General features: G+C 35.2%; 1 protein-coding gene across 6 annotated transcripts in view; it reads left to right on the top strand.

Annotated features, from left to right (window-relative positions):
* Window positions 1-25995, top strand: part of PCDH7 (protocadherin 7) — a gene marked incomplete at both ends in the record, with an annotated part of 258588 nt that overhangs the window by 50112 nt on the left and 182481 nt on the right. The window contains one exon of one of the 6 annotated variants that reach the window (XM_079534813.1): window positions 6970-7011. The exons of 4 other annotated variants lie outside the window; for them this stretch is intronic. In XM_079534813.1, coding sequence (XP_079390939.1) covers window positions 6970-7011 — 42 coding nt within the window. Of the gene's footprint in view, window positions 1-6969; window positions 7030-25995 lie in introns of all 6 variants that reach the window. One more of the 6 variants, XM_079534811.1, reaches the window with a different exon arrangement.

Genomic DNA, 25995 nt, shown 5'->3' with positions numbered 1-25995 from the left:
GGGTACACTCTTGGCTGGGTAAGGAGCTGGCTGGAGGGCCGGGCGCAGAGAGTGGTGGTGAATGGAGTCAAATCCAGCTGGCGACCGGTCGTGAGTGGTGTTCCCCAGAGGTCGGTGCTGGGGCCTGTCCTCTTCAATATCTTTATAGATGACCTCGATGAGGGCATCGAGTGCACCCTCAGTAAATTTGCAGATGACACCAAATTGGCTGGAAGCGTGGATCTGCCTGGGGGTAGCGACGCCCTACAGAGGGATCTGGACAGGCTGGAGAGCTGGGCTGGAGCCAATGGGATGAGTTTCAACAAGGCCAAATGCCGGGTCCTGCACTTCGGCCGCAACAACCCCAGGCGACGCTACAGGCTTGGGGCGGTGTGGCTGGAGGACTGTGTAGAGGAAACGGACCTGGGGGTATTGATTGATGCTCGGCTGAACATGAGCCGACAGTGTGCCCAGGTGGCCAAGAAGGCCAATGGCATCCTGGCTTGCATCAGAAACAGTGTTGCAAGCAGGAGCAGAGAGGTGATTGTTCCCCTATATTCAGCACTCGTCAGGCCGCACCTCGAGTACTGTGTCCAGTTTTGGGCCCCTCACTGCAAGAAAGATATTGAGGCCCTGGAACGTGTTCAAAGAAGGGCAACGAAGCTGGTGAGGGGTCTGGAACACAGGCCATATGAGGAGAGGCTGAAGGAGCTGGGAATGTTCAGCCTGGAGAAGAGGAGGCTCAGGGGAGACCTTATTGCTCTCTATAACTTCCTGAAGGGAGGTTGTAGTGAGCTGGGGGTCGGCCTCTTCTCTCGTGTCATTAGTGATAGGACCAGGGGGAATGGTTTCAAGCTACGCCAGGGGAAATTCAGGCTGGACATGAGGAAGTATTACTTTTCAGAAAGGGTGGTCAGGCACTGGAATGGACTGCCCAGGGAGGTGGTGGAATCACCGACCCTGGGGGTGTTCAAGGAAAGACTGGATGTTGCGTTGAGGGACATGGTTTAGTAGGAGCTATTGGGAATAGGTGAACGGTTGGACTGGGTGATCTTTTAGGTCTTTTCCAACCTTAGTGATTCTATGATTCTATAAAGATGATTTAGTCATCTCTTCTCTTCAGACTTCAGCAAGCAGTTGATACTTTGCCACATGGGAAATTATTTGTTCATCTAAGTAAGATGGGGACTACTAAACGAGTCAGTAAATGTGTGAGAAATTCACTAATGTGAGATTGACAGTAGCTGTTGCAATGGTAAATCTTGTAAAAAGAAGGAAAGTTACTCGTTCAAGTCAAATGTCAATTTTAAGAATGATTTTGCTTTGTATTTTCATCTTGGTGTGCAGAATGCAAATGTAAGAATGAAAAATGATTATGAAAGAGATATAGCTATCTTGAGTTTGGGGGAGAATTAGACTGTAGTAGATTAACTGGAAAACACTATAGACTTTACATGAAAATAAGTCAACAGCAAGAACTGTTCTATAATTTATAAATTTGTTTAGAAATGCATGATTTGGAGCAACAGCAAGTTAGACACAGTTATTATGAGTACCACTGTGACACAGGCAAATTTGCTCCTACAACATCAGGACAGCATTAAGTTACATACTGCTGTAAAACAATAGTCATGTTGTTTGGGGAGGAATTCATGAGACTTTATCTGGGGATTGTATGTCTGACCAAAATAATGTAACAGGAAGAAATAAGCTAGCACTCTTAAAATTCAGAAAGAGCTCTTTTTGCAGAGTTAGCTGTGCAAGAAATGTCTGAAAGGGTTTTGTTCATTCAGAGTTAAGGCTCTGAGAGGCATGTTGACACAGGCTAAAATTGGATGACAGAAGTTATTACTGTCCTCAAGGCATAAATACCTGAACCTCCTTTGAATCATTATGTTAACCACTGCCTGGTATATTAGGGTAAATCAAAGCTGGAATTGTTTTGGTTTAATATACCCAGGTGAAGAAGACTGTAACAGAACATGAGTTCATTCATAAGCATATCAAATAGCCCTGTGCTAAAGGCTCTAAATTCCATCAGAGGGGTGGAACAGACAATTGAAGGTGGTACTGATTACTATCATCTGGTTTTAAGCCACTGCTACGCAAACCTCAGAGCCTTTAGAAAATAACTAGTGAAAAGAGATTTTATTGCTCTTTATAAGTATGTTGGGAATAAATGCTAGTAAAAAATATTCAAAGGTTGTGCTGATATAATAGCAATCAATGTATTACATATATGTTCAGGATTAAACAGTGGAGGAAAAAAAAAGACTTCAACCCTTTGGAGATCTGAAGTGATGTAAAAATATCATATTTTCCTTCTAGTATGTTCTTGTACTCCTAAGAGTAGGAGAAAAGAATGCAACAAAAAATCGTGTTCCAGGCTACTCATCTATTTTTTACCGCTGGATTAAACTGTTAGAAGCATTATCTACACCAAGATCAAGTTATAGAACATAACTTGTTTAAAGAGAAGCCCAAACTTCGCAGTGTGCGATTTGAAGTATCAGAGGCATCAAAAGATATCAGTTCAGGTGTTCTATTTTTCTGTAAACCAATTTTGTTTCTTGGCATGACAGAATTATTGAGCTCTCAAAAAAATCCAGAGTGCTGCTATATTGTTTCTAAAAAGTAACTCGAATATGTAACACTTTTATTATTTATTATTATACAATATTTTTATAAGATTATATTAATGCATTTGTTCAGTGGGTTAAGATGTCAGAGTTTCAATCAATGTTTTATGGAAGTAATATTGTGGAAGGGACACCAAGAATCATCAAGTTCCAAAGGCCTTTCCACAGGCAGGGCCACCAACCTCCAGATCTGAAAGTAAGCCAGGTTGCCCAGGGCCCCATCCAAACCTGGTCTTGAGCGCCCCCAGAGACAGAGCATCTCCAACGTTTCTGGGCATGTACAAATGGTATAGCAACTTATGTTATTGAGGCTTTTTTGATACCTTCAAAAAAAATGCTAGCAGATTGTAATTCCAGGAATAACATGGTGTTGTAGCAAATACTATTAAACATGCAGTATTTTTAATTACTGTTACATGGAAGAAGTCAGGAGTAGCTGCAGTAATGTTGTGAAACTAAAGCCAGCTATGACAGGAAGTAGTTAATAATATAGTCAGTTGTGCTGAAGTTTTTAATAATAATACTGTACTGTTAAGTAATAGCCAAGTGTCTTAGGTTTTAAATTTGTTCTCTTTTAACTTTTTCTTTTACCTTTCATCATCAGGAGTATTAATGGATTTTCTTATACCTTATTAGATTGTATCTATTACAGACACTGCTACCTAGGATCACAAAGAGATATATAGGTTTTAGTCATCAATCTCATTTCTTATCCAGAAAGTCTTTTTATCAGTTTGTTTGTATCTTTTGTTGAGTATCTTTTTTAACCTGTATGTGGCCTTTAATGATTCAGCAGATGTTGTACAAATAAACTAAAGCAAATAAATAGGTTAAATGTTATTTTTTATCTAGTAATTCTCTTTTGTATAAGCGTTCCAGCCTTTGTGTAAGTTCCAGCCTAGATTTGTCTTCTCTGTCAACATGTATATTCTAAGGAAATGTACTAAATATGTTTCTGATAGTTGCCCATATTCTATTTTACTTTCTGTCACAAACTGAAAATGAAGCTCTGTGTGTAAAGAAGTTTAAAAATAGATTAGAAACATACTGTGAAATATAACAGGAAATCCATCAAGATGTATTTTTATCTGCTATTTGCCACAGTGGACAAAACTGAGCATATTGTATTTTTTGTTTAAGGCACATTGAATGTTGCAGAAACTTGTAATTTCTTATGTTTTTAGTAATACATACACACAATCATTGATTGTAATATGAAATATTTGTAGACTCATTCAATGCTGAATGAATGAGTGACAAAAAATTAACAAACGTTGCTTGCAGAAATTAATAATTCTGAGATTCCATCACTATGTGGTGGCTGGAAATCATACATTGTACTCCATACTCTTTTAAAGTGTTTCTTACTACTTATTTCATTGGGGAAAAAAAAAAAAACCTATGCTAAAAGTTCACTTTTGAATGGAAACATATGCAAGTCATGGAAAAAGAAGATAGACGTAAATACTTATGAATAAATTTGGATAGGATATTAGAGTAAATTTCAAATACTGTAGCAACAAGAATGTTTTAAGCCATCAAGGAAATACATGAGGTTATGCCTGTGAAAAATAGAAACCAGATGCAGAATTAAGAATTTTTCATATGAATTTGAATAATTGTTGAGGTACTCAATATCACAGAATTGAAGAATTGCAGCATCTTAGGCATTGGAAGGAACTTCTAGAGATCATTTAATCCAGCCCCCTGCTAAAGCAAGCTCAATAGTGTAGATTACACAGGAAAGCATCCAGGCACGCTTTGAATATTTCCACAGCCTCTCTGGGCAGCTTGTTCCAGTGCTATGTCACTCTCAAACGCAAGGCTTTTCTCATGTTCTTATGGAACTTCTTGTGTTCCAATTTGTGTTTACTGCCTCTTGTTCTGTTTTCCTGAAAAGAACGTGGCCCATCCACTTGATTCCTGCCCTTTAGGTCTTTATAAGCATTGATAAGATCCCTTCCCTTAGTGTTCTCTTCTCCAGGCTGAACGATCCTAGACCTTTATTCCTTACAGGAATAAAGGACTCTTATCTATCTTCGTAGCTGAAGTTTTACCAATAACTCTGTCTGTCTTGAACTGATGAGTACAGAATTGGATACAATACTCTAGATGATGTTTTATCTCTTTCCTAGGGTTGCAGGTGAAGCTGGTTGGCTGATGGTTTCTTGTCTCCTCCTCCTTGCTCTTTTTGAAGACTGGAAGGACATTGTTTTTCCTTCAGTCCTCAGGCAGCTCTTCTATTCTCTATTACCTCTCAAAGGCGATACAGCGTAGCTTGCCAATCACTTCTGTCAGCTCCCTAGACACTTTTGGGTGCATCCCATTGGGGCCCATGGACTTGTGTGTTGACTTTTCCTCGATGATCCCTGATAAGATCATCCTCAGCCAGAGTAAAGTTTTCCATTCCCCAGACTATGTCTGTTATCTTAAAGATCTGGGATTCCTGTAAGGCAGTCTTAGCAGTAAAGATAGAAGCAAAGAAGGCATTCTGTAACTCTACCTTCTCAATGTCTTCTGTTACTAGGCTCTTGCCTCTTTCAACAGCAGACCCTAGTCTTCCTTTTGCTTACTTAAAGAAGTCTTTCTTGTCCTTAACCTACGTTGCCAGATTTAATTCCAAATGGGCCTTAGCCTTCCTTCTTGGATCCTTGCATGGCCTGACAGTGTTCCTATGTTTTTTCCGGTCACCAGACCCCTTTTTCAAGCTTCTGTAGACTTTCTTACTCCATTGGAAATTTCCAGCAATTCCTTGCTTATCCCTGTGGGCCTCCTGCCACCTTTACTTGATTTTTTTTTTTACTCTTGGGGGTGCACCACTCTTGAGCGTGGAAGAAATGATGCTTGAATGTTAACCAACTCTCTTGGGCCCCCTTCCAATGCTCTAACTTACTAAATACCTCCAAGTAGGTCCTTGAAGAGGACAAATTGGCTCTCCTGAAGTGCAGGGCTAGTATAGATAGATGGATAGATAAGTAGACTGACAGGCAGAGACAAACAGTTAGATAGATATACTTCTCTACTTTTTTTTTTGTCTTTTCTATCATTTTTGCTGTTTTGGCAAGCAAGCATATCTTAAACATATCTTAAAGAGATGAAAAGATTTATGTGTAATTGGATTGATGATGATGAAGAATTTTACTGAGGCATAAATATATTTCTTCTGCAACAAAAGCAGAATGCTCTGCTTACTTGTCCCAGATGGCTTCCTGTAAGAAGATCATATTTAGATTGTTGAACAGACGTTACTTATTTGAGGACATTTGGGAGTCTTTTGTGGATTACGTTCATAGAGTAAAAGCTGCTTTGTAGAGATCCTTGACATTGCTTTTCTATGCTTGTGTAAATTGGTTTTAACTTTGTGTGTTTAATAGATTAGAATAAGTGATTCATTAAAATGTTTGAAAATAGGGAATTTGCAGTAAGTGATGTGAAAGAAATATAGATTTAATAATATAAAAATAATAGAAAAGTAGTATCTGGTGAATGCTAAAGGAATGTGTTATATAACTACCAAACATAAGGTTAGTGTTTTTTTGTGAAGGTGATTTGTTTCTGGGTATTATTTTAAGAGACGTCTCAGAAGAATATATTGGACAGAACACTTATTATTTATCATTAGATGTGCATTTTGTCTCATTTCCTTGATAAACTTACTGATAGCAGTAGTACAAAGAAAGCCCTGCCCCTTATTCTCCAGTTTATTATTCTATAAAGTGGACAGAAAAAAAGAGTTGGTATCTGGCATTTTGGCTAATTTACATTTTCAGAATTGTCATTTTATATTGCGTGCTATCCTCTAAATCATGATCTCTCCCACTTTTTTTTTTTTCTAAGAGGTGGGTTGGAAGGACAGGGTGATGTACAAAAAAGATACATGGCCTATCTTTATTTTTTTTGCAAAATTAATGTTTGTTGTTTCTTTCAGTTACCTAATATTTCTAGAGACATGCTGAACTGTTTGTTCCATCACTTAATGGAGAAGAAGTTATGTTTATCAATGATATCTGAAACGTTTACACTGCTTTTATCTGTCCACAGTAGTTAGTAACAAGCTACTAAGTAAGAAAAGGAGGGAAGTAAATCTTTGCTCAGTTTCTTTACTCCATGATCTAAAACCATTCTTTCTTGGATGTAGTTCAGTTACTTTCTTCAGTGTTATGTTAATCAATGTGTTATTGCATTCTAAGTGGCTTTACTGCCCAACTTTATTTTATGGAATGTATATAAATATGTATAGGACATTTAAAAAGAGGAATATTTTTTACTCACAAAATCTATAGTGCAGGAATACATTAGCCAAGCTCTGCTCATATCCTGGTAAGCAGACATATTTTTGTATTTCTTGTAAGTGGATACAGTACAGACTATGCAGCACCCTGACCACACTGAGGAATCATGTAAAATGAATGTATGTGCTCGTAAGTCAATTGTTCATGAAAACTCCAACTCTAAGGAATGTTGGATCACAAAATAGAAGAACTCTCTTTATTCTTATATTAAGCAATTGATTCCCAGAGGGCAGGGTTACTGCAAAACAAACTGGACCTCAAAAACAAAGCTATTTAATAAACAAACATATAATAAATCTTTAAAAAAACAAAACAGTAAAAACAGCGGAACAGCAAAACTGAAAGCAAGAGACATGAGCAGTGTGTATCAGAAAGACTTGGTAAGCAGAAATGATCATAAGTGAAGGAACAAGATCAAATACCATCTAATTTAGGAGAACAAGTAGGATGAAAAAACCTCACAATTTTCTGCTTTGTTCTATATTTGAAAGGATGAAATTTGATTAGATGATTGTTTCAGTTAGTAACTGGTAGATGAGTGTGAACAAGATTGGGTTTTCAGTATTTAAATCAAGGAAGTATTTGTGGATTGCTGGAAGAAAAAAAAAAACAATCTTGATAATGTAATAGAGATATATAATAGAGATATTTAATTATATGATAGAGAAAATATATCAGACCTCGGAAATGGATTTTTTTGGAAAATCATTGTTTAATCACTTTGTGCTTGTTTGGGGACAGAGTGGAGATGAAAAATTAAAAGAAGTGTTCTTAGATCCTTTAGACTTTGCTGCAAATACAGCTCTACAAGGAAATTGAGGTGTATGCAGGGAAGAAACAAAAATGAGCTAAATGACTATACCAGTGAATAGGGAAGTTAACACTTACCTTCATGTATATATATACAGGCACATACAATTTTGTTGTTAAACAAAAATATTGTACAATTGCCAGTATAAAAACCACATGTAGGGAAAACTTCTTAAATTCTGCAGTAACTGTTAAGATGTATATACCATATACAGAAAAAAGCTATGCCTTGACTCCAATTTTATACATTTATAACTTTTATATTTATATATACATATATATGGATATTACAATATATATTATATCAGCTAGTACTTCAGAGAAAGGAGAGGCTGAGTATTTTCTCCTAAGTAATTATTTTATTCATATCATTCTTATTCATTGCAAGTAATGATAAAAGAATGCATTTTAAGTGCAAAGAATTCTTGAACAGTTTTTTTTTTTTCTTTTCTAATGAGTAAAGCCTAACTTTAATGTATTCAAACTCCTGGATATGCAAAGCTGGTATAAATGTTTGAGAAAACTATTATAGCATACGCTTTTGTTTCAAATATATATCACTGTCCGTCCTTCTTTATGGCTTTTTAACTATTTTAATAACAGTGCTGAAAACCACTTTTTCTTTCCTGATTGTTATTCATTTATGTATGAATTACATTGCCCTATGTGTTTGTCTTCAAAACTGGTAGTCTGCCACTTTTTTTTTCCACTTGTGATAATTAGTTCCACGTAGAAGTATTTATGATACAATAGAGCCTTTGATCTCTTTATTGTACTGAGATATGTTATCAAAACTTTCAAGTCTGTATACTGCTACTTTGCTGATATTGTTTTCTGTAAGCAAAATCAATGAGTAAAATTAAAATAAGAAATCAATCATTTCATTCCGATTTTCATGAAATGTGTTTATTTAAACTTAACTCCTGGTTTGGAACTCACTGATACGAAAACACATTTAGATCTTTAGTAATTCTGCATAAAGAAGGCCCGTAGGTATTAATAGAATACAAAGAGAAAAGAAATAAAAACTGAAACATACAGGAATAAGAAGGAAAAAGATGTAAAATGAAACCAAGAAAAGCATCATTCTCAACTGGGATGCATTATTTAGAAATAATAGATAGTCTGTAAAAATTAACACCAATAACTTTGTCAAAGTGATAATCATACAGATTGTTTCCTTTGTATTTTACCCCTTCCCTTTATCTCAATATGCCATTAGAAATGGGATCTGAGATACCTGTGGTCCTTAGATCTTATTTCAGAGCTGTTGTACGTCATCTAAAGATGAGAAAAGTGGTAAGTAGTATTTAAATGTAACATTTCACGAAAAATAAGTGTATTAAGTAATGTTTTTGTGAAATGTTAACTTTTTTCTAGATATAGATTTTATATTAGTGTAAGAAAAAGAAAAAGCTTAAGCTGGAAAACAAAAATGTTAAGAATGTCTGGTCAGATTCTCATCTCAGATACAGCAACTTGATATTTCTACAAAATTATTCTGCAGCCAGGTACGGAATCAAAAGTGTATCTTTTGTTTTCATTGTAGTTTCATTCTTCTGTATTTAATTTTTCTGGTCAAAAGCAATTACCAGTAGAGGATTCTTGAAAAATACTTTAGTTTTCAGATTGTAAGTAGTTTAGCAGCCAAGCTAATTTGTATGGAATAAAGGCCCTTCTATATTGCCTCCTTCTTCACCACCAGCAGGGAAAGGTTAGCATAACAGTGAGAGAGCAAATGAAGGATTTTTTTCTTCTGTGACATCAACTTGCAAGACACTGGGAGTTTCAAAATTGCAAGTGGTGGTATAGATTTTTTTTTTCCATCTGTTTCTTTCATCTTTCCCTCCCATGGCTGTTTCATTGTTGAGCAAAGTCTTTTCTTCTGTCAGAATGAAGGAGAGAAAGCTCGTTTGTGAGAAGGGGCATTCTTCTTTCTTTTTTTTGCTATTGTCGTGTATAGATGAGGAAGAAAATGACATCCTTATCTGTCCTACCTTGTAGGAGCTTAAGTAGAGCTTTAAAGCCAAAAGTGACTTACCTTATTCATATGAACCGGTCAGATAAACCCATTGAGATGGCCTGTATTTAGTATGTACAACTCTTTTGTTAGCATCAGTTTATCTTTTCTTCTTTTATAGAAGACAACTAAAGAACAAGAAATATCTGTAGCAAGCTGTAAGGAAAGCTGTGATATGCAATTGCTTTAGTTATTTAAACTGCAAATTAGCTAAATTATTAGCAGGAATTATATAGGAAGGGCAAGCAGTGGGAAATTGAGCTATGTGACACAGCTTTTCTGTTCCTATTGGCTATACTTCTTGGGACTCTGTATTGTCACTAATTATAGAGTCTGATAAAAACAGCAAATCTGAACATAGCTGAAGAATTAGGTATGGTCTCTTCAGCTGTTGTTGACTTACTAACCTATCTGTGAAACCTAAACTAATAGATCAAACTAAACGAACTTTTTGCTGCCTAGACTTCTATATATTCTAAGATAGAATAATATAATTGGATTCAAATAAAATGTTTTAATGAAGGTTCATTAAACAACTTAAAACTTTCTCTGAGGTTTATCAGTCTTATTAAAAACCTCTGTCACTTCTCTTCCTGCAATCTTCATTTAAGCAGTCATGGATTTAACCAACTAATATTAAAAAAAAAAAAAAAAAAAAAAAATTAAATCTGGTGTGATAACCCATATTTAGCCCATTATTCATTTTCATGTTTGAGGGTCACTAGGTTGACTGAATCTTGATTTACTAGTGAAAGATTTTTGTTCTCAAATGCAGTAGACAGATCTATATTTCCAGTGTATGTTTATTATGAATACTTTTAAATTCAAGATTATCTCCGCATCATTGAGACCAAAACAAACTACTGTACTTGCAGATATTATATCTGACTTCTGCTGTTATATTTAGATCACGCTGTAATGACGTGAAGAACGATTCCAGATTCTATGTGATTCTCAATATTTTATAGAAATCTACTTTAAGAGTGTAAAATGTGATGAATGCCATAAATAGCCCTTTCTAACACTATGAACATGCCTACACAATTTCATTTCTAAAATTAAGCCATTTATTTTAGTTAGAATGTCTCATACCCCTACAGACTATTTCAGCAGGGAATTTTCATTTGATACATAGCTCCTACAAGTGACATCAGAGCTATCTATCAGAGAAAAGCAGTTTGTCACCCTTTCTGAGGGAGTTATGTTGCTAAGTTCATTATGTCCCCTGACATTTACAACAGAACACTTGGTGGTCTTCAGAGGTAGAATTCAAGGAAGGCAGTAATGTTTTCAAATCTAGTTCAAAATTAATTTTCTTCCAAGTCAGATTACTTTTCACATTTAAATAGCTTAAAGTTTATCCCAGTAAAACTGTCTTGAATAGCAATAGCCAGCCTAACCTGTTTAGAAAATATTTGTTTATTTATATTTATGCATAGTTATATTGTGTTTAATTATTATCTTTGAGAAAACTAGTATTGGAGAGAACTGTTCTGAAGGATATCAAAAAATCTAATAATGCTCTGTAGCCTATTGGTCTGTATCAGACTTAATGTCAGGCTTTACTAGGCTTAATTATCTGTTTAGATTGCATTTTCCAGTGTTGCTATGCAGAAAATAGAAGAATTTTAAATTAGCATTTGATAGAGAATAAACTTTCTTTTAACTGTGGAAAATGACAGCTTGATTCTCTCATTCACCTCTGTATTGTGAGAATTGCAGTTACACCCTATACAGAGTAAAGCTAACTCAAACCTGATCTTAGCTTCCACATCTGAATAAATCAGCACATAACCAGTCTTACATATGCGTGAGTTTTAATAAGCGAGTATGATTATTACAAAACTTGTGTCTCTTCTAAGCTAGCTGTATAGGTTCACAAGTGGAAGATTTCATGGTGAGAAATAGGCCCCTCTGGAATCCTGTTCATGTCAGCCTGAGCTGGTTTTGTAATATTTAAGATGATATCCTTTCTAGATCTCCCTGCCTGCGACTACACAAAGACCTTTGATCTAAGAGGATCTTTAAATGCATTCAAATTCAAAACCACTTCTGCATTTAACTGTTATGTCAGTTAACATTGAACATGTTTAAGTAGAAAATTCTCACCTCGCTTTCTCTGCTTTAGCATATATCTAATGATGAAAGATAGTACGTTAGACTACTAACCTCAGAGTGCCTTTTTTATGGAAGTGGTGGAAGCTAGACTTGTGTTAACTTTTGCATGGCTAGAAACCAGGAGATTCGGTTTTTGTTACTCGCTATGACAGTAAGGGTGGGTAATAGCTTTTTGTTTTGAGAACTGTTCATAAGATGTGATGGTGAGATCTGTAGAAATGTCTATAAAGAGCGGTGTGGCGTTGTAGAAATACTTTAATACTCTATTTCATTGCAACTGGGAGAGGTGGCTTTCAGAGCAGAACCATTTTTGTTTAGTAACTATAAACTGCCGCCTGGACAAGGTTGTTTGAAATACATATTAATTTCACTATTATGTGTGTAGGTCAGTTCTTTATACGTACATTTTGATGTGCTTTCATTAAAGAACGGTTTAGATTTAACCATGCTTCCTATAAGAGAGAATATTTTATAGATTGCTTATTTTCTAAAATATCAGAAAACTTGTTGTCTTTTAATTTCAAGTATAGATAGTATATGTGTTTTTATTTGAGGATTTTCAGTGTGAAATGTGAATCTATTGAGATTGTTGACGTTGGAGAAAGATTTAATATAAATTGGGAAAAAAAAAAAGGCATAGTATGGAAGTATCAAAATAGTGTTGTGCAACCATTGCAACCACTCAGTGCAGGCAATGACATAGGTATATGTAAGATATTCTGTTAACATCTGTGTCTCAAAGTTTGCTGGGAACACAGATGGACTTGTTCAAGTCCAGGCAAGTCCTGGGCAAAGGTTGTGAAATCCTTTATCTGGAGAACTTTAATGGACAAGTCCTGGGCAAACATTGTGAAATCCTTTGTCTGGGGGACACAGGTGGACAAGGCCAGGGGCAAGGAGAGAGAGGAAAGCTGCAGCTAAATAGCTGTGAAGTGCTCTTCTGTGTGGACTTATCTCGGGATGATGGCCATCTCAGGGGGTACTCAATGACTCTTGCTCAAGGCCCATCCTTGTCACGCAGGCGGGAGAACAAGTAGGGTAAAAGAGGAATCGAAAACCATGAGGATAGGATTTCTGACAACAGATTCCTCACAATGTGATGCCTGCATGATGAAGTAGAAGAGGTGTCTGACATCAGATTCCTCGCACTATCATCTCCCACCTACAAATTGGAGCGAGACAATATATAGCGCAGATAGATTAACTCTTCTTGCCCCAAGAACTTGGCACTGAAAGAACTGTTATGTTTTAACTTGGCCAGCAGTTAATCACCACACAGCTGTTCACTCATTCTCCCCCAGTGGCATGGAGAAGAGATTCTGAAAAAGTGTGGCAATTTGTGGATCAAGATAAGGACAGTTTAATAAGAAAAGTTAAAACAACAGCAACAACAAGAAACAACAAACAAAAACAGTTGATGTGCAATTCAATTGCTTATCACCCACCAATCATTGCCCGGCCAATACATGAGCAATGGCAGCCCTCACCCCAGCCTGAAGTTTTATTGTTCAGTGTGATGCCAACATTTTGATCCATTTTGGTCAGCTGTCCTGGTCCTTTCCCTCCCAGCTTATCGTGTAGTTATAGCTCATCACTGGCAGGGCAATGTGAGCAGTTGAAGAGTCCTTGATTTAGTTTAAGCACTGTTCTGCAACAACTAGAATATTGCTGTGTTATCAACATTATTTTCCTCCTAAATCTGAACTATGGCACCATACCAGCCACTATGAAGAAAACTAACTCTATTCAAGCTCAAAGGAGAATAGTTTGTTTTGTCCTGAGAAGATTATAAGAGGGGAAACTGGATAGGCTGTAGTTGATGTGTTTTTCCTGGTTCACCTTCATCCTGATCAAATCCTTCATTTTGAAATGTTTTCTTTAGAGGTATTATGAAGTTGTGAATTAAAGCTGTGGAGAGTCTGGAGGAAGCAGCTATAGACAGTGTTGTGGAATAAAAAAGTTTATTTCACAATGCAATTAGTCAGGTGTTTTCATTGCAGAATATAGAGATTGTAGCATAGAGAGAACAGTTAAAGGAGAAAGAGAGGAGAGTTAAAGGAGAATAAAAATTATACAGTTACATGTACCTGTAAAATTGATATCATGTTGTGATATCGTGCTGGGCTCACCTCTTGTTTCAGATGCTCAAAAGTATGAGAGGTTGGTCTGAGCATCTTGCAGTGATAAGGAGTTGATAATTACTTCGCTCTGGAATTCTCTCTATTGGCTTTCAAAGCTGACCTGTTAGGATATCTTTATGAATTTGGGCGTGGCTCTTAAACAAAACTTGTGCTTGGATTATTTGTAGACATGAGTATTCCCAAAGAACTTGGTGTGCGTGCAGGGAGCTACAAACATTCTCTTAGAGTAGGCTTTAGTTTTCTTTTATTTTTCTAATATTGAAGGTATCCGTTTCTGGCCTTAATACAAAAATTAGAAGTGACTCAATAGTAAAAAGCTGTATTTAAAATTTTAATCTTCCATTTAAAAGTAGATTTTTATTTCTAAATATAGCATTTGATTTTAAATATAAAACAATTTAATTTCGTACTGTGCTAGGGAGATTTTCCACGCAGCCTTCTGCACCTTGCTTTGAATCATTCTCACTGAAATTAGAACTGCCAGTGAGCAGCGCTACATAGATTTTGATTTCACTCAGAAGTTATTTCTAGTAGAATGACTCCTGACAAATGCATACTGTTTTTATCCTTGTTGTTAGTGTGATTTTTTTTTTTTTTTTTTTTAATTAAATTTTTCATACCTATGGCTGAATTGGTGGCTTATTGCCATCTGTTCAGGGAAGAAGCCACTTTCCAAAAATAGAACTATAGGAGGTCAGACAGTAATGTCAGGACCTCTGCTTTGCAGGATTCATTACTGTAAGTGATGTGAGTAGATAATACATAAGCAAGGCATAAAAGGAGATGGAAGATTTTTGAAATGCCATTTAGTCTATTAATTACCTAGAATTCTCTTGATATTTTCTTTTTAAGATTTCTGCATATATATATATATATATATATAATATGTGTATACAGTAGGACTTATTTCTGTTCTATTGCTATTATCAGTAAAAATTAAACTTACAGCATGAGCTACCCTAAATTCAAATGGATCACCTATAAAATATTGTTCACTATCTAGGACTGAGAAGTGGAAATTGGAGATATTGCCTCATTCTTTCTGGTGACAGTGACCTGTTTTGGTGGGGTGGAAGAAGTCACCTTACCTTTCTGTGCCTGGATTATCTGATATATTAAATGGATATAAAGCATCTTTCAGGTATAGTGAAGACTGCTTAAATGAATGCTTACCATGATTTGTGATTGACAACGGAAGTTTGCTGGTTGATGCACTGATATTTAAAAGTTTTGAGATACTTTTCCTCTACATCTGTGCTGTACTTCTGTGTAATACTAAAGAATTAAAATCTTAAATTCTGATATAATCACTTCAGCTCTGCCATTTTCAGAATGTTAATTTTTTTCCATTGTTACAGATTGATCAGGCACAATCTGTCCTTGGTGAAGCCACGCTTGCTGTCACAGATCACCTCCCTATATTACATGTGTCTTGACATACCTTCATAGAGGAGCTGTTCCACGATCCTCCAAGGCACACATGAAGGGCTTATCCAGCCTGTAATTTCCAAGGTGTTCCTTTTTCCTTTTCTTAAAAATATGAGCAGTATTTCCAGTTTTTCAATCACTGGGGATCTCACCTTAGCCACTTTCTTCAGGACCCTGGGATGCATGTCGTCTGGTCCTATAGATTTGGTACACATTCTGTTTCAGGAAACTGTCTCTGACTTAGCTCTTCTCTTACAGTGGGAGAGATTTTGCTCCCCAGTGTACAGATGGTTTATCCAAATCTTGCAATAACCATTGTGAGTTCAGTAAGACAGCAAGTGGGAAAGTTCTGGAAATCTGTGCAATCTCTCAGGCTTGTGCATCTGTCTCTCAAGGCCTGTACAGTTGCAGTGACTGCTTCCCAAGAAGCCATAACCAGGAAAGAAAAAACGTTTGAATGCTTGTCCTCAGGCACGGACACTGGTATCTGGCACCTGATACTGAATTCCTGTCTCACTACATGTGCTTTATGTTTTCTTCATATCTACAGGTCTTTTCTTTGTGCATATATTGAACACCTCAATCTATGCTTCCAAGTCTTACAGTATTCTATTTTAGGACATAATAGAAATACTGCAACTTCTTTTTCTGAAGAAAACTATAGTGAATGACGCTCAAAGAACTATTACTGTACTAAATATGAGAAGATCAGTTTATCACTAGATCTTTTAATACTCAATTTTAAAATCCATTGAAAATCTGTTGAATATGTTGTAATTTGTATATCTGGGATGGCTACTGATCATGCTTCTCTCATCTATTATCTTATTCAAAATAATGCTGGTAAGCTTGAAATATCGTAAGTTGCTTTAGTCTCTCTGTAATCTACTTTGAATAGGAAGAGTGAAATATAGTCCATATGGTAACCTGGATGATCTCTCTTGAATTATTTCTGGGACAAAATCAAATAAATATCTGAGTCTTGGTTACATAAAAAATTTCAATCTATTTTCATTAGAAAACAAAATCTCCTTTAAATACTCTCTGTCCAAAGCCATGTGGTGATTTCACACAATCTATGGATAGTCTCGGGTCTTGTTTGATGAACCTCTTCTAAACTAACCTATCATGGATATTAAAACTTCAGAAGACCCGGTTACAAAATGGGCTTGGTGTGCTGCGTGCTGGAATGAAAGTGTGAACAACATATAACTTCTTCCTAAAAGAACTTACTTCTGGCTCAAAAAAGTAAAAGAAAAAGGTTTCTTAATAGTTTCACTGGGTATGGGGTCAGGTCTCAGTATGGTAAAATGATGAATTATCAGATGATAAACACAGCCAGATGTGGATAAACATGGTACAATTCTGTACTTACATTTCCTTGTAAGTAATATCAGCCTATGGGATAGTTTGATAACCTATTGTAATAGGATAATAACACACTATATGTTGCTACTAATTAAAAGAGCAGATAACTTCACAGAGGAAAAAAAAAAAAAGTTTCTTCTGTTATTTCCTTGTTTGTTTTTATAGATTATTCATTTAAATCCCTAGGGGCCTCAGACTTCTGTTTGAAACAATAATTTAATATTCCCATTTCCGACCTAGTCTTTTATAAGAACATACATTAGAGTAGTCATGGTTTTGACTCCCATTTATAATTATTGATCCAGTTCTGTATTACTGAGTCAGACTACTATAGCTGCTTAAAAAGAAATGTGGCTTCAGCATTAACAAAGCAGGACATCATTCATTAAAGATAACAGCAAGCATGCAAATCTGAAAATAATTTATCAGCAGGGTTGTGGAGGGTTTAAGAGTGGACTGTAAAATGGGGTTCCCAAATCAAATCGTGCAGTCTGGAGTGATATAAAGGACTTTTATTGTTTGAAGATACCATGTTGCGATGTTGACTGTACATTTCAAAGCAGTATGAAGTGTTGTGAATACACTAACTCTCAGTCCACGCAAACCATCCTCATATTCACTTTGTTATTTGTAGACTACAAGCAGTTGTATATACAAGAAGAGATTTACTTAACGCATTTGAGTAGAGTGAGTGGAATTCCCAAAGATATCTCTACCTGTCACTAAGATTTGTTAATGTGACTATTTTTTATTATGGTATAGCAATATCTCTTTCCGTAGAGTAATATGAGAGATTGGGATAGTGTAATGGACTTCCAAGGCTTTTCAGAAACACTATTATTTTGTCTGATTTTGTATTAAATAAGTACCAGCCTGTGTTTGTGGGTTAATATATGCATACCATTTGGAACATACTTAGTGACGTTATGTAATAGACAGATGTTTTATCACTCATAGTACTGTGCATTCATAGCCCTCAGTAGTCACTGCTGTACGAAATCTAATGAGGGAGATTCTGTGCTGAGCTTTTAGACTTGTGAAACTCCCATTCAGTCAATTCAGACCACAAAAGAGATATGGTACCCTTTTCTGTTTTTTTTTATCTGTATGAAAAATAAATAGCTGGTGTGAAAAGGAACAAAACTATTGATTTCTTTTGATACATACATTTATATTTCCTGTTCTAGAAGTACAGAGGAAGACTTAAAAATATTATCTCTTCACTTTATTTGAATTGTGGTGTAACTTATTCCTATGCATTAGGAAAGAATTTTATACACACTTTGCACAGATGTAAATGAAATTACTCTCTCATAAATAGAAGTGCATCAAAACAAAATGAGGAAGCTCCTCTGTTTTTTGTTGCTTCTGTTCTTTTAAATTATATTAGGAATGCTTTCTCCGTCTAGTTTACCAATTCACTCTTGTTGATTTCATCATCTGATCAGCACCAGAACACTAGCTGATGAAAGAGAAAGTCAATGTTACTGATTGCAGTGGTATTCATCATTTTATATTAACATGAAAACCATGATCTCTTAGTGCTGTAGTACTACAGAGGAAATCATAAATCATAGGAATGAAATGATGTCTGAAAATCCTCACTGGAATTGGAATTTTAATTTAGAATTTTATTACCAGTTCTTCCTGATTAAAATCTGTTCTTTTTTACTCTTTTTTAAAAATAATTAGTTATCCCATTTATTTTTCCATGATTATTTCATTCTTCATCCCACATTTCTGAATAAGATTCTTATTGTTTTCATGTCAGCTTGGTTACATTTTTTTGAACTGTGTAGACATAAACGTTTTAATGCCAATTTTATTGCCATCACTGTATTTATCATTAATTTTTTGCACGCTATGTTATGCCTTAATTATTGCCATGAAATATAGTAATCCATCTGGTAAATTCACACTGGAGCTTTCAGTGTTTAGGTTTATCTTGTAGAATTTCTATATACACTGGCAAGTTCTTAAGATAACAGTTTTTTGTTTTGCTATTTCTGCATGGGGAAGTATTCTTATCATAAACATTTTTATCTTCCTCAATTTTTCTTAAATTAGGCTAAAGCTTTGTGCAAGTCTGTCATCTCAGGCTGCCTGCCTTTGTGGAAAATTAAGGGGAAGTTCCACGTGTCTTGCCCTATCCCTAACTGCAAAGACTTGCAGGAAAAGAAAAAGCAGTTTGCAATGGTCTAACTTTCTCTAGCGGTCTTGTTGCCTTCACTGAGTCTGGGATCAGTTTTAGAAAAGTGAATTCATTGAATAATGGATTTGTCAGTTTCCTAAATGTGATAATTTTCTGCTTATGTGTTTATGAAAGCGTGCTTTTGATTTATTTAATATTCAATCATTCACTTTGGTGTTCTGTTCACTCATATGCTGCTTCAGTAAGTAAACATGTAAATCTTCATAAACTTCAGTCAAAATGCCCATAAGAGAGTAATGACGAATCCAAGGATCATGGAAACTAATATATTATAAAATTTCTGAGATGTATGGAAAAGTTGAGGTTTCTGTCACATTTATGATGGGTTAGTGAAAGGAGCTAGTGGGAAAGTGATTTTTTTTTTAATCTCCCACATCCAGTGAACTTCATTAATGTGAGATTTGCTCTTGAAAACATCCTTCCTTCTGTGATGCCATTCTGTCTTCCTGGGGCTGTATCAGTGTTTGACAAGCTGCAGTCTTCACAGTAGATGAGCATATAATATTCCAGCTTGCTTTTCAGTGCTGTGTTATCTTTTGGTTGTTTTCAGTTAAGACTGATATTGTGAATGCTGAGCGTTCCAAAGAACACTCTCAGCATCTCTCAGTGGCCTGTACTCCATATGTTTAGAAAGTTCTGGATTACTTTGTGAGCATAACAAAACAAAACAAACTCTCTTCACTTCAACTTGCAAAATTTAATGAAATGGCAAACAAAAACTTCTGCAATAAAGCTTACGCAGTACCCCAAATTATAAGAAGGATCTCAGTGAGCTTAAGTCAAAGCAGAACTCCTCTGTGTGCAGGCAATGTATTTCATTCCTGTAATATACTCTGTTTCATTGTTGGCTTATGTTTATGCATGCATATATGAAATGTATGTGCACACATGCTCATATATCACCATAAACATGTAGCCTAGATAAGACTGTTACCTCATATAGAACTAATATGGGAAATATCATGTTCTAGAGGAGATTGTAACAGGGCTAGTTTTTATCCCATAGATGTGAGAACGTGCAAAACAGACTCAAAAAAATGTTTCCTGAAATGACTTATGTCCAGTTTAGTTTCCTGTACTGTACTTGAAGTTTTGAACTCCCTACATTGATTGATGATTCATTAGTATTTACACCATAAGTTGATTGGAAGGAATGATTGGTATTTCCTTTCTTTTTGCTTAGTAAGCAGGAGATTATAGTTTGGCCCCATGTCCTACTCACATAATTTTTTTTTTTTTAAGTTCAGAACACTTCTGCCAGTTTGTGACCATATGTTTTTTTTATTTTATTGTACTTATACATAAAAGAGATTTACATTTTGGATTTTATCCGACATTTTATTGGGTAATATGTGAATAAAAGGCATGTTAGTGTCTGGTTTCATCTGTGGGTAGTGTCTGTCTACAGTTTATTGTTGAAGGAGAAGAATTGTTTAAAATTAACTGTGGCTACTCTGCAGTGTTCTGTATATGCAAGTGAACTTTTAACAGAAACCTTTACTCCAAACTGCTTTTTAAATATAATAAAGGAATTCTAATCTCTTAATTTGAAGTTTTTATTGGCTACAAATATCAAGCAACTATCTTCATATTAAAATTAAAATGCATTTCAGGTAGTAGCTAATTACTTTGTTTTACATAATCAGATTTATGCAAAAACTACTTGAAAGAAAGTTTCTATGTGCATTAATATTATGCCACACATAGAAGTACTTTTAAATTCATATTTATCAGGGACATAGAAAATTGGGATGCATATGACATTATTGATTTTGTCAGTAACAACCAAAGGCCATGATCCATGGTTTTTGTTGTCCTTTTGATTAGGTTTTGTTTTAATAATAACTTGTAGTAAATGCACCTGAAAGAGGCAATGATTAATACCTTGCAGTGTATATCATATTGTCTTCCACAATAAGCAATAGATAAATGTTTTCAACTATTTAAATCTAAATTTGAGAAGTGATAAAAAATATTTTAACTCCTACTGTTATCAAGATTTAGAGAGAGAACTGTTGGTACTTGGTACTTCCCATCCATTTAGTGCATTTGGTCTCATACCTGGACAGGAAACTGAATGGACAGTGATAATCTCATGCAGAATTCATTCACTCTGTGGAAAGACACTAGGAAAATTTCTAGTAATGGAAACCATGGTAGTGTACACAGGAGCAACAAAGAAATTAGATTATTTTACGAGTTCCTTGCCAGAATGATAATAATTTGCAGACTTAGGTCTGATATATGTAAATACATATTCTACTCAGTATCTTAAATTCTCAGGGCAAACCATCTTCCATTTGGTTTTATATGAAATAAAAGCATATGTAAAAAGCTGCACTTAGTTTCTTCCTAAAGTATGTTAATCCCCTTCCCCCTCCCCCCCCCCCCCCAAGTTTCTTCCTCATTCACTGTGCCCCCTTATTGGAAACTTTTTTGGATTTTTCTATTTCAGATGTTTTTTTCTGTATGTAGAAAATAGTTTCAAGGAGTATCAAAGAAAGTGGGTGAGACGAGATATCTTGAAGCAATGTTACTCACTCTAATGCCAAAGGAGAACAAGTGCAGAAAAGTACAAATAATGAACAAAATCCAGTGCAGTGTTTTCTGAAAGGGAACATTTTGATCTCTATGTAAATAGAGTTCCAATACTGAGATGTGAATCCAAAACAATATAATAATACCCCTTAAGAAGAGGATGAGGAAAGGAACTTTGCTGTTTCAAAGTAGCAAATGAAGTCCTTCACATAAATACCGTATTTACATCAATGCCTGAGAGAGGAATTTGGAAGATTTTCTAAGCTGGGGAAAAAAAAAAAAATCATATTAAAATGAAAGCTTAAATAGTGAGCTGAAGAGATCTTTACATTTTAGAAAGTGAGTTTCACATTTCACCTTAGCATATGACACTGTTTAATTTTTGTGTCAAATGCTTTTAAGGTGTATTAAATTTAAAATATGAAGTACCAGTTGCTCTGAAGCAAGCACAAAGTAGAATTCACTTGAATACATTGCAGGAAGGCAATGTATTCAAACCAATATTATATATATGTAAGATATGCGTGTGTATATATAGTAACTGTTCTTAGTGTGTTAGGAAGTAACAATCCTTGAACAAAATTGGGTAGGAGATTTAATTGGTTTGATATAGTTTACTTTCTCTGACATAGAAACAGAAATTTTTAAGTAGATTGTTTGCTAATATACTTAGGGAGAACAAATATTTTGTGTAGTTATATTATCTGATAACAGTTTCATTCAAAGTATTTAGTGTGCTCTCCTTGCTAGAGCTAGAAATAGTGTTTTCTTGGTGTACAAAGACAAGCAATCTTTAATTTATTCATCTTTTTAATCCTAGTCTCTGATCCATTCAGGAGTTTTGCTCTCTTTATTTGAGAACTGTCCTTTCCTTCTGAGAAGTTCTGCTATAAACAGGCTTTTTTTTTTACCTCAGAAATTTTCCCTCTTTTTTTTTTTTTTTTTGAAAGAACTAGTACACTTTTGGGTTGTTTGAAGAACAACTACTGTCTATTCTTTGTCATATGCCAAAATTTATTTTTTTACTGTTGAAGATTGTTTGCTGAAACTTTTCTTGAGAAAACTGCAAAACTCAATCATATATAGCACGTTGTAGAACAAGTATTTGGCTAAAATAAGGGACGTGCAATGGTAAATGCCATGTCTTCATACATAGCTCTGAAAGTGTTTGCTGATTTGATTTTTACTCTAGCGTATACAGAAGCATCTCAGCATCATCATTTTTCCTTTGAATGGGAATGAATGATTATGGAAATAGCAAGTAAACTCTTAGCAGCCAGGAAAAAAAGTTCTCATTGCTTGCAGAGGTACTGGTTATCTTGCAAGGACACCCAACTCTCCCCTGTGCTCACCTTTAATGTGGTCTCTGTGGAATTGAGAGATTCTGGGGAGGTAGGAGGAAATGAAGTCTTAAAATATGTATAGTGCAAACAAAGCAATGCTAAGTAATTGAAGAAAAGAAAGAAATTACCCCTGCACTCCCAACCCGGAGACAAATAAATAATTGCACCACTAGGTAAACAAATAGATAAAGTTTTGTAAAGCAAGTATATAATAAAAAATGAAGAGGTGTGTTTTTTTTGGTAGTTTCTAGTTGTAAATTTGTAGAAGAAAAGTTTCATTAACATTTGAACTGATAATGGAAACTGGGCAATCATGGTCCTACTAGCATGTCACAGTATCATCTCCTTTCAGGTTGTTAGTTAATGTTTGCTATTTGTTCACTCTGTATTTTAAACTGAAATTAAAGTAAGAAAAAAAAAATAGGTGTTAGTTGTGCTCAGAATGATAACAGTGAATTTTGAAACAGCCTCCCTCACTGTGATGGAGGTCCAAGAAAAGAAGACAAAAAATGGTTTAAAAAGTCTACAACTCTTGGAATGAAGGAAGTAGTGTATTTGTTAGTGCTTCTCCTTAGCCCACCAAAACTATTCTGTATACATATCTTGTAATTAGGGTTTTATGTGCTTGCGAGGAGGTTACAGAGCCAGTGAGCAGCCTACTACCATGGCAACCTGATAGATTTCTAGCAGAAGCGAGTGTGGGATTTAATGCTGCAACTTCTTTGCAAAGTTAACTTGCTTTTGGAAAAAGAAGTGTGCACAGTTGCTGTGGACTTGTCAATGTAGTATAGTGAATTGTACACAGGTTGTCCTAAAAGTAATGCCTTCTACTTATTTCCATTGGAATCTATAGCAGACATGAAGAGTGTGATAACATTATTTGATAGAGTAAATTTTCATCTAATAATGCTGTTTTTCAACAGTCATCACTATTACTATTATTCATGCATTTTCATCTGTGATGAACAAGAGCTTGCATGCTGCTTTTGTAAAAAAAATAAAAAATAAAAAAAAATAAAAAATCTGCACCAGTGAAGATGACCCAATATTTCACAGCTACTATGATGGCATAGTTGCTAGGAAAATGTTGCCCACATAGTCCAGCTTTCACAGTGGTAACACCCACTGTTTGGTCTCCATAACTGTTTGGAGATTGTCAATGAATGTCAGTGGGTGCAATTTTTTTTCTACATGGAGGAATTCAATGACATGTCTTTTTATATTATGTACAGCATGTCCAACATTTGTCAGGCTGCTCCTCCACTGCCATTGGTCGCACAGTAACAAAATGTAATGAAATATTTTTGGGAACGTTCAAACTCTACTTGCATACCGTCATCATCTGTGTTTGATGCTGTGGGCTGATATAATAAAATAGGAGGTATTACTTTCAGAACAAGCTTCATATATGGCTATGTTAAACTTGTTCAGTATTTTTAAACCATAGCGTAGAATACTGATCATGTGAGTACGCAAATGGTGAGAAATTATTTAGTGGTCTTGTGTGAAAGAATAGGGCTGTGGAGGAGACAATTTTCTATATCTCTGACATGCTGTAGGCATTATCTGCATCTTGCATAATTTAATTTTGAGCTACTAAAGGAAAAATCTAGGCATGCAATATCTGCTGTTTTCTTTCCCTAGAGGAAAGCATTGATGCATCAAACTCCACCTAATTGTCTAACATTTTTGTTACACAGCAGAATAAAGATACATGTGATAAAAAGTCAGTGTTTGTATACAGTCTCAATAACAAATTTTAAAATCATAAGATATGTAAAAACCTTGATTTAAGCAATCAAATTTATTTGTAATGAAGAGATTTTCACCAAGATACTTGAGTGCAAAACTTTAGAATTCACGTGTACCAGAAAATTTAATTAAAATTCTTTTCACTGGTTTATTAGGAACAGCAGTTGACAGCATCTAACTGAAAGTTTCATCTTTATTATATGAGCATGTAAAATTTCAAAATGTGTTCCAGTTAGGACTCCTGAAATACTTCCTTAGATTTGCTAATCTAATCTTAGAGAAACTTGTTAAAGAAGATTTGCAGTTGATTTAACATAAAATTAAGATTATTTGTCCAAACCCTTTTTCTATGGTCTCATTCACTTGTCTTTCTTTTCTACCACTAGTTAAAATAGTAAGGGGATACAAGAACTGCACAAATCTCCATGTAGCTAATATGTGAAGGAAGAAAAACAAAAACAAAATAGGGGATGAAAAGTCATTGAGATGTACTGGTCTGGTGCAATGCATCCACTTCCTCCCCTCCCTTCCTCTCCCCTTTTCTCTCCTGAATGGAGCTATAAATATCATTATAAGTATTTGATGTACACTTTAATAGCACAACCTAGGGCTGTAGTCAAAGCAAGAACTGATCTGAATCTCGTCACCTCATGGAAAAGTATGACACTAGAATATTCAATTTTTATTTTGCACTTTAGATATTTAAAATTAACATTTGAAGTAGTATTTTTACCTTGTCAATATGAATTTTTCATGAATATATTCTAAATGAAATTTATACTAGTAAAGGGAAGCCTTTCATCCTGATACATGAGGATATCAGGATGAATACTATGGTATTTATCAGTAATAAATTGCTGTTCTTGTTCAAACCTTAATACAAACTTAATACAAGTATTAAGAACATAATTGTTCCTATTTAGACTAGTTCTGACCCTCCCACCCCCCTTTTTTTTATTTTCTTAACTAGATGAGGAGAAATTTAGATTAGACATTAAGGGGAAATTTTTCACTCTCAGAGTTATGAGGTGCTGGAGCAGGATGCCCAGAGATGCTGTGAAGCTGTGCATGTCCCATCCCTGATGGCATTTAAGGTCAGGTTGGATGAGGCCCTTGGCAGTCTCATCTAGTGGGTGTCAACCCTGCTACAGCAGGGGGTTTAGAACTAGATGATCTTTGAAATTCTTTCCAACCCAAACCATTCTGTGTATTCTGTCATTTTATGATTCTATGAACATAATAAATGCAGAAAATATTCATCTCACATGAGTGAATTCATTGGGCAATTAAATGTGGAAGATACAATTAATCTTTTTTCTCTCTATCATGACATATGTAACTGTGGAAGTTAATTT

Source organism: Tetrao urogallus (genome assembly GCF_951394365.1).
Source record: "Tetrao urogallus genome assembly, chromosome: 4".
NCBI lineage: Eukaryota > Metazoa > Chordata > Aves > Galliformes > Phasianidae > Tetrao > Tetrao urogallus.
The sequence above is the reverse complement of the archived record's forward strand: the minus strand, read 5'-3'. Positions and strand labels throughout refer to the sequence as shown.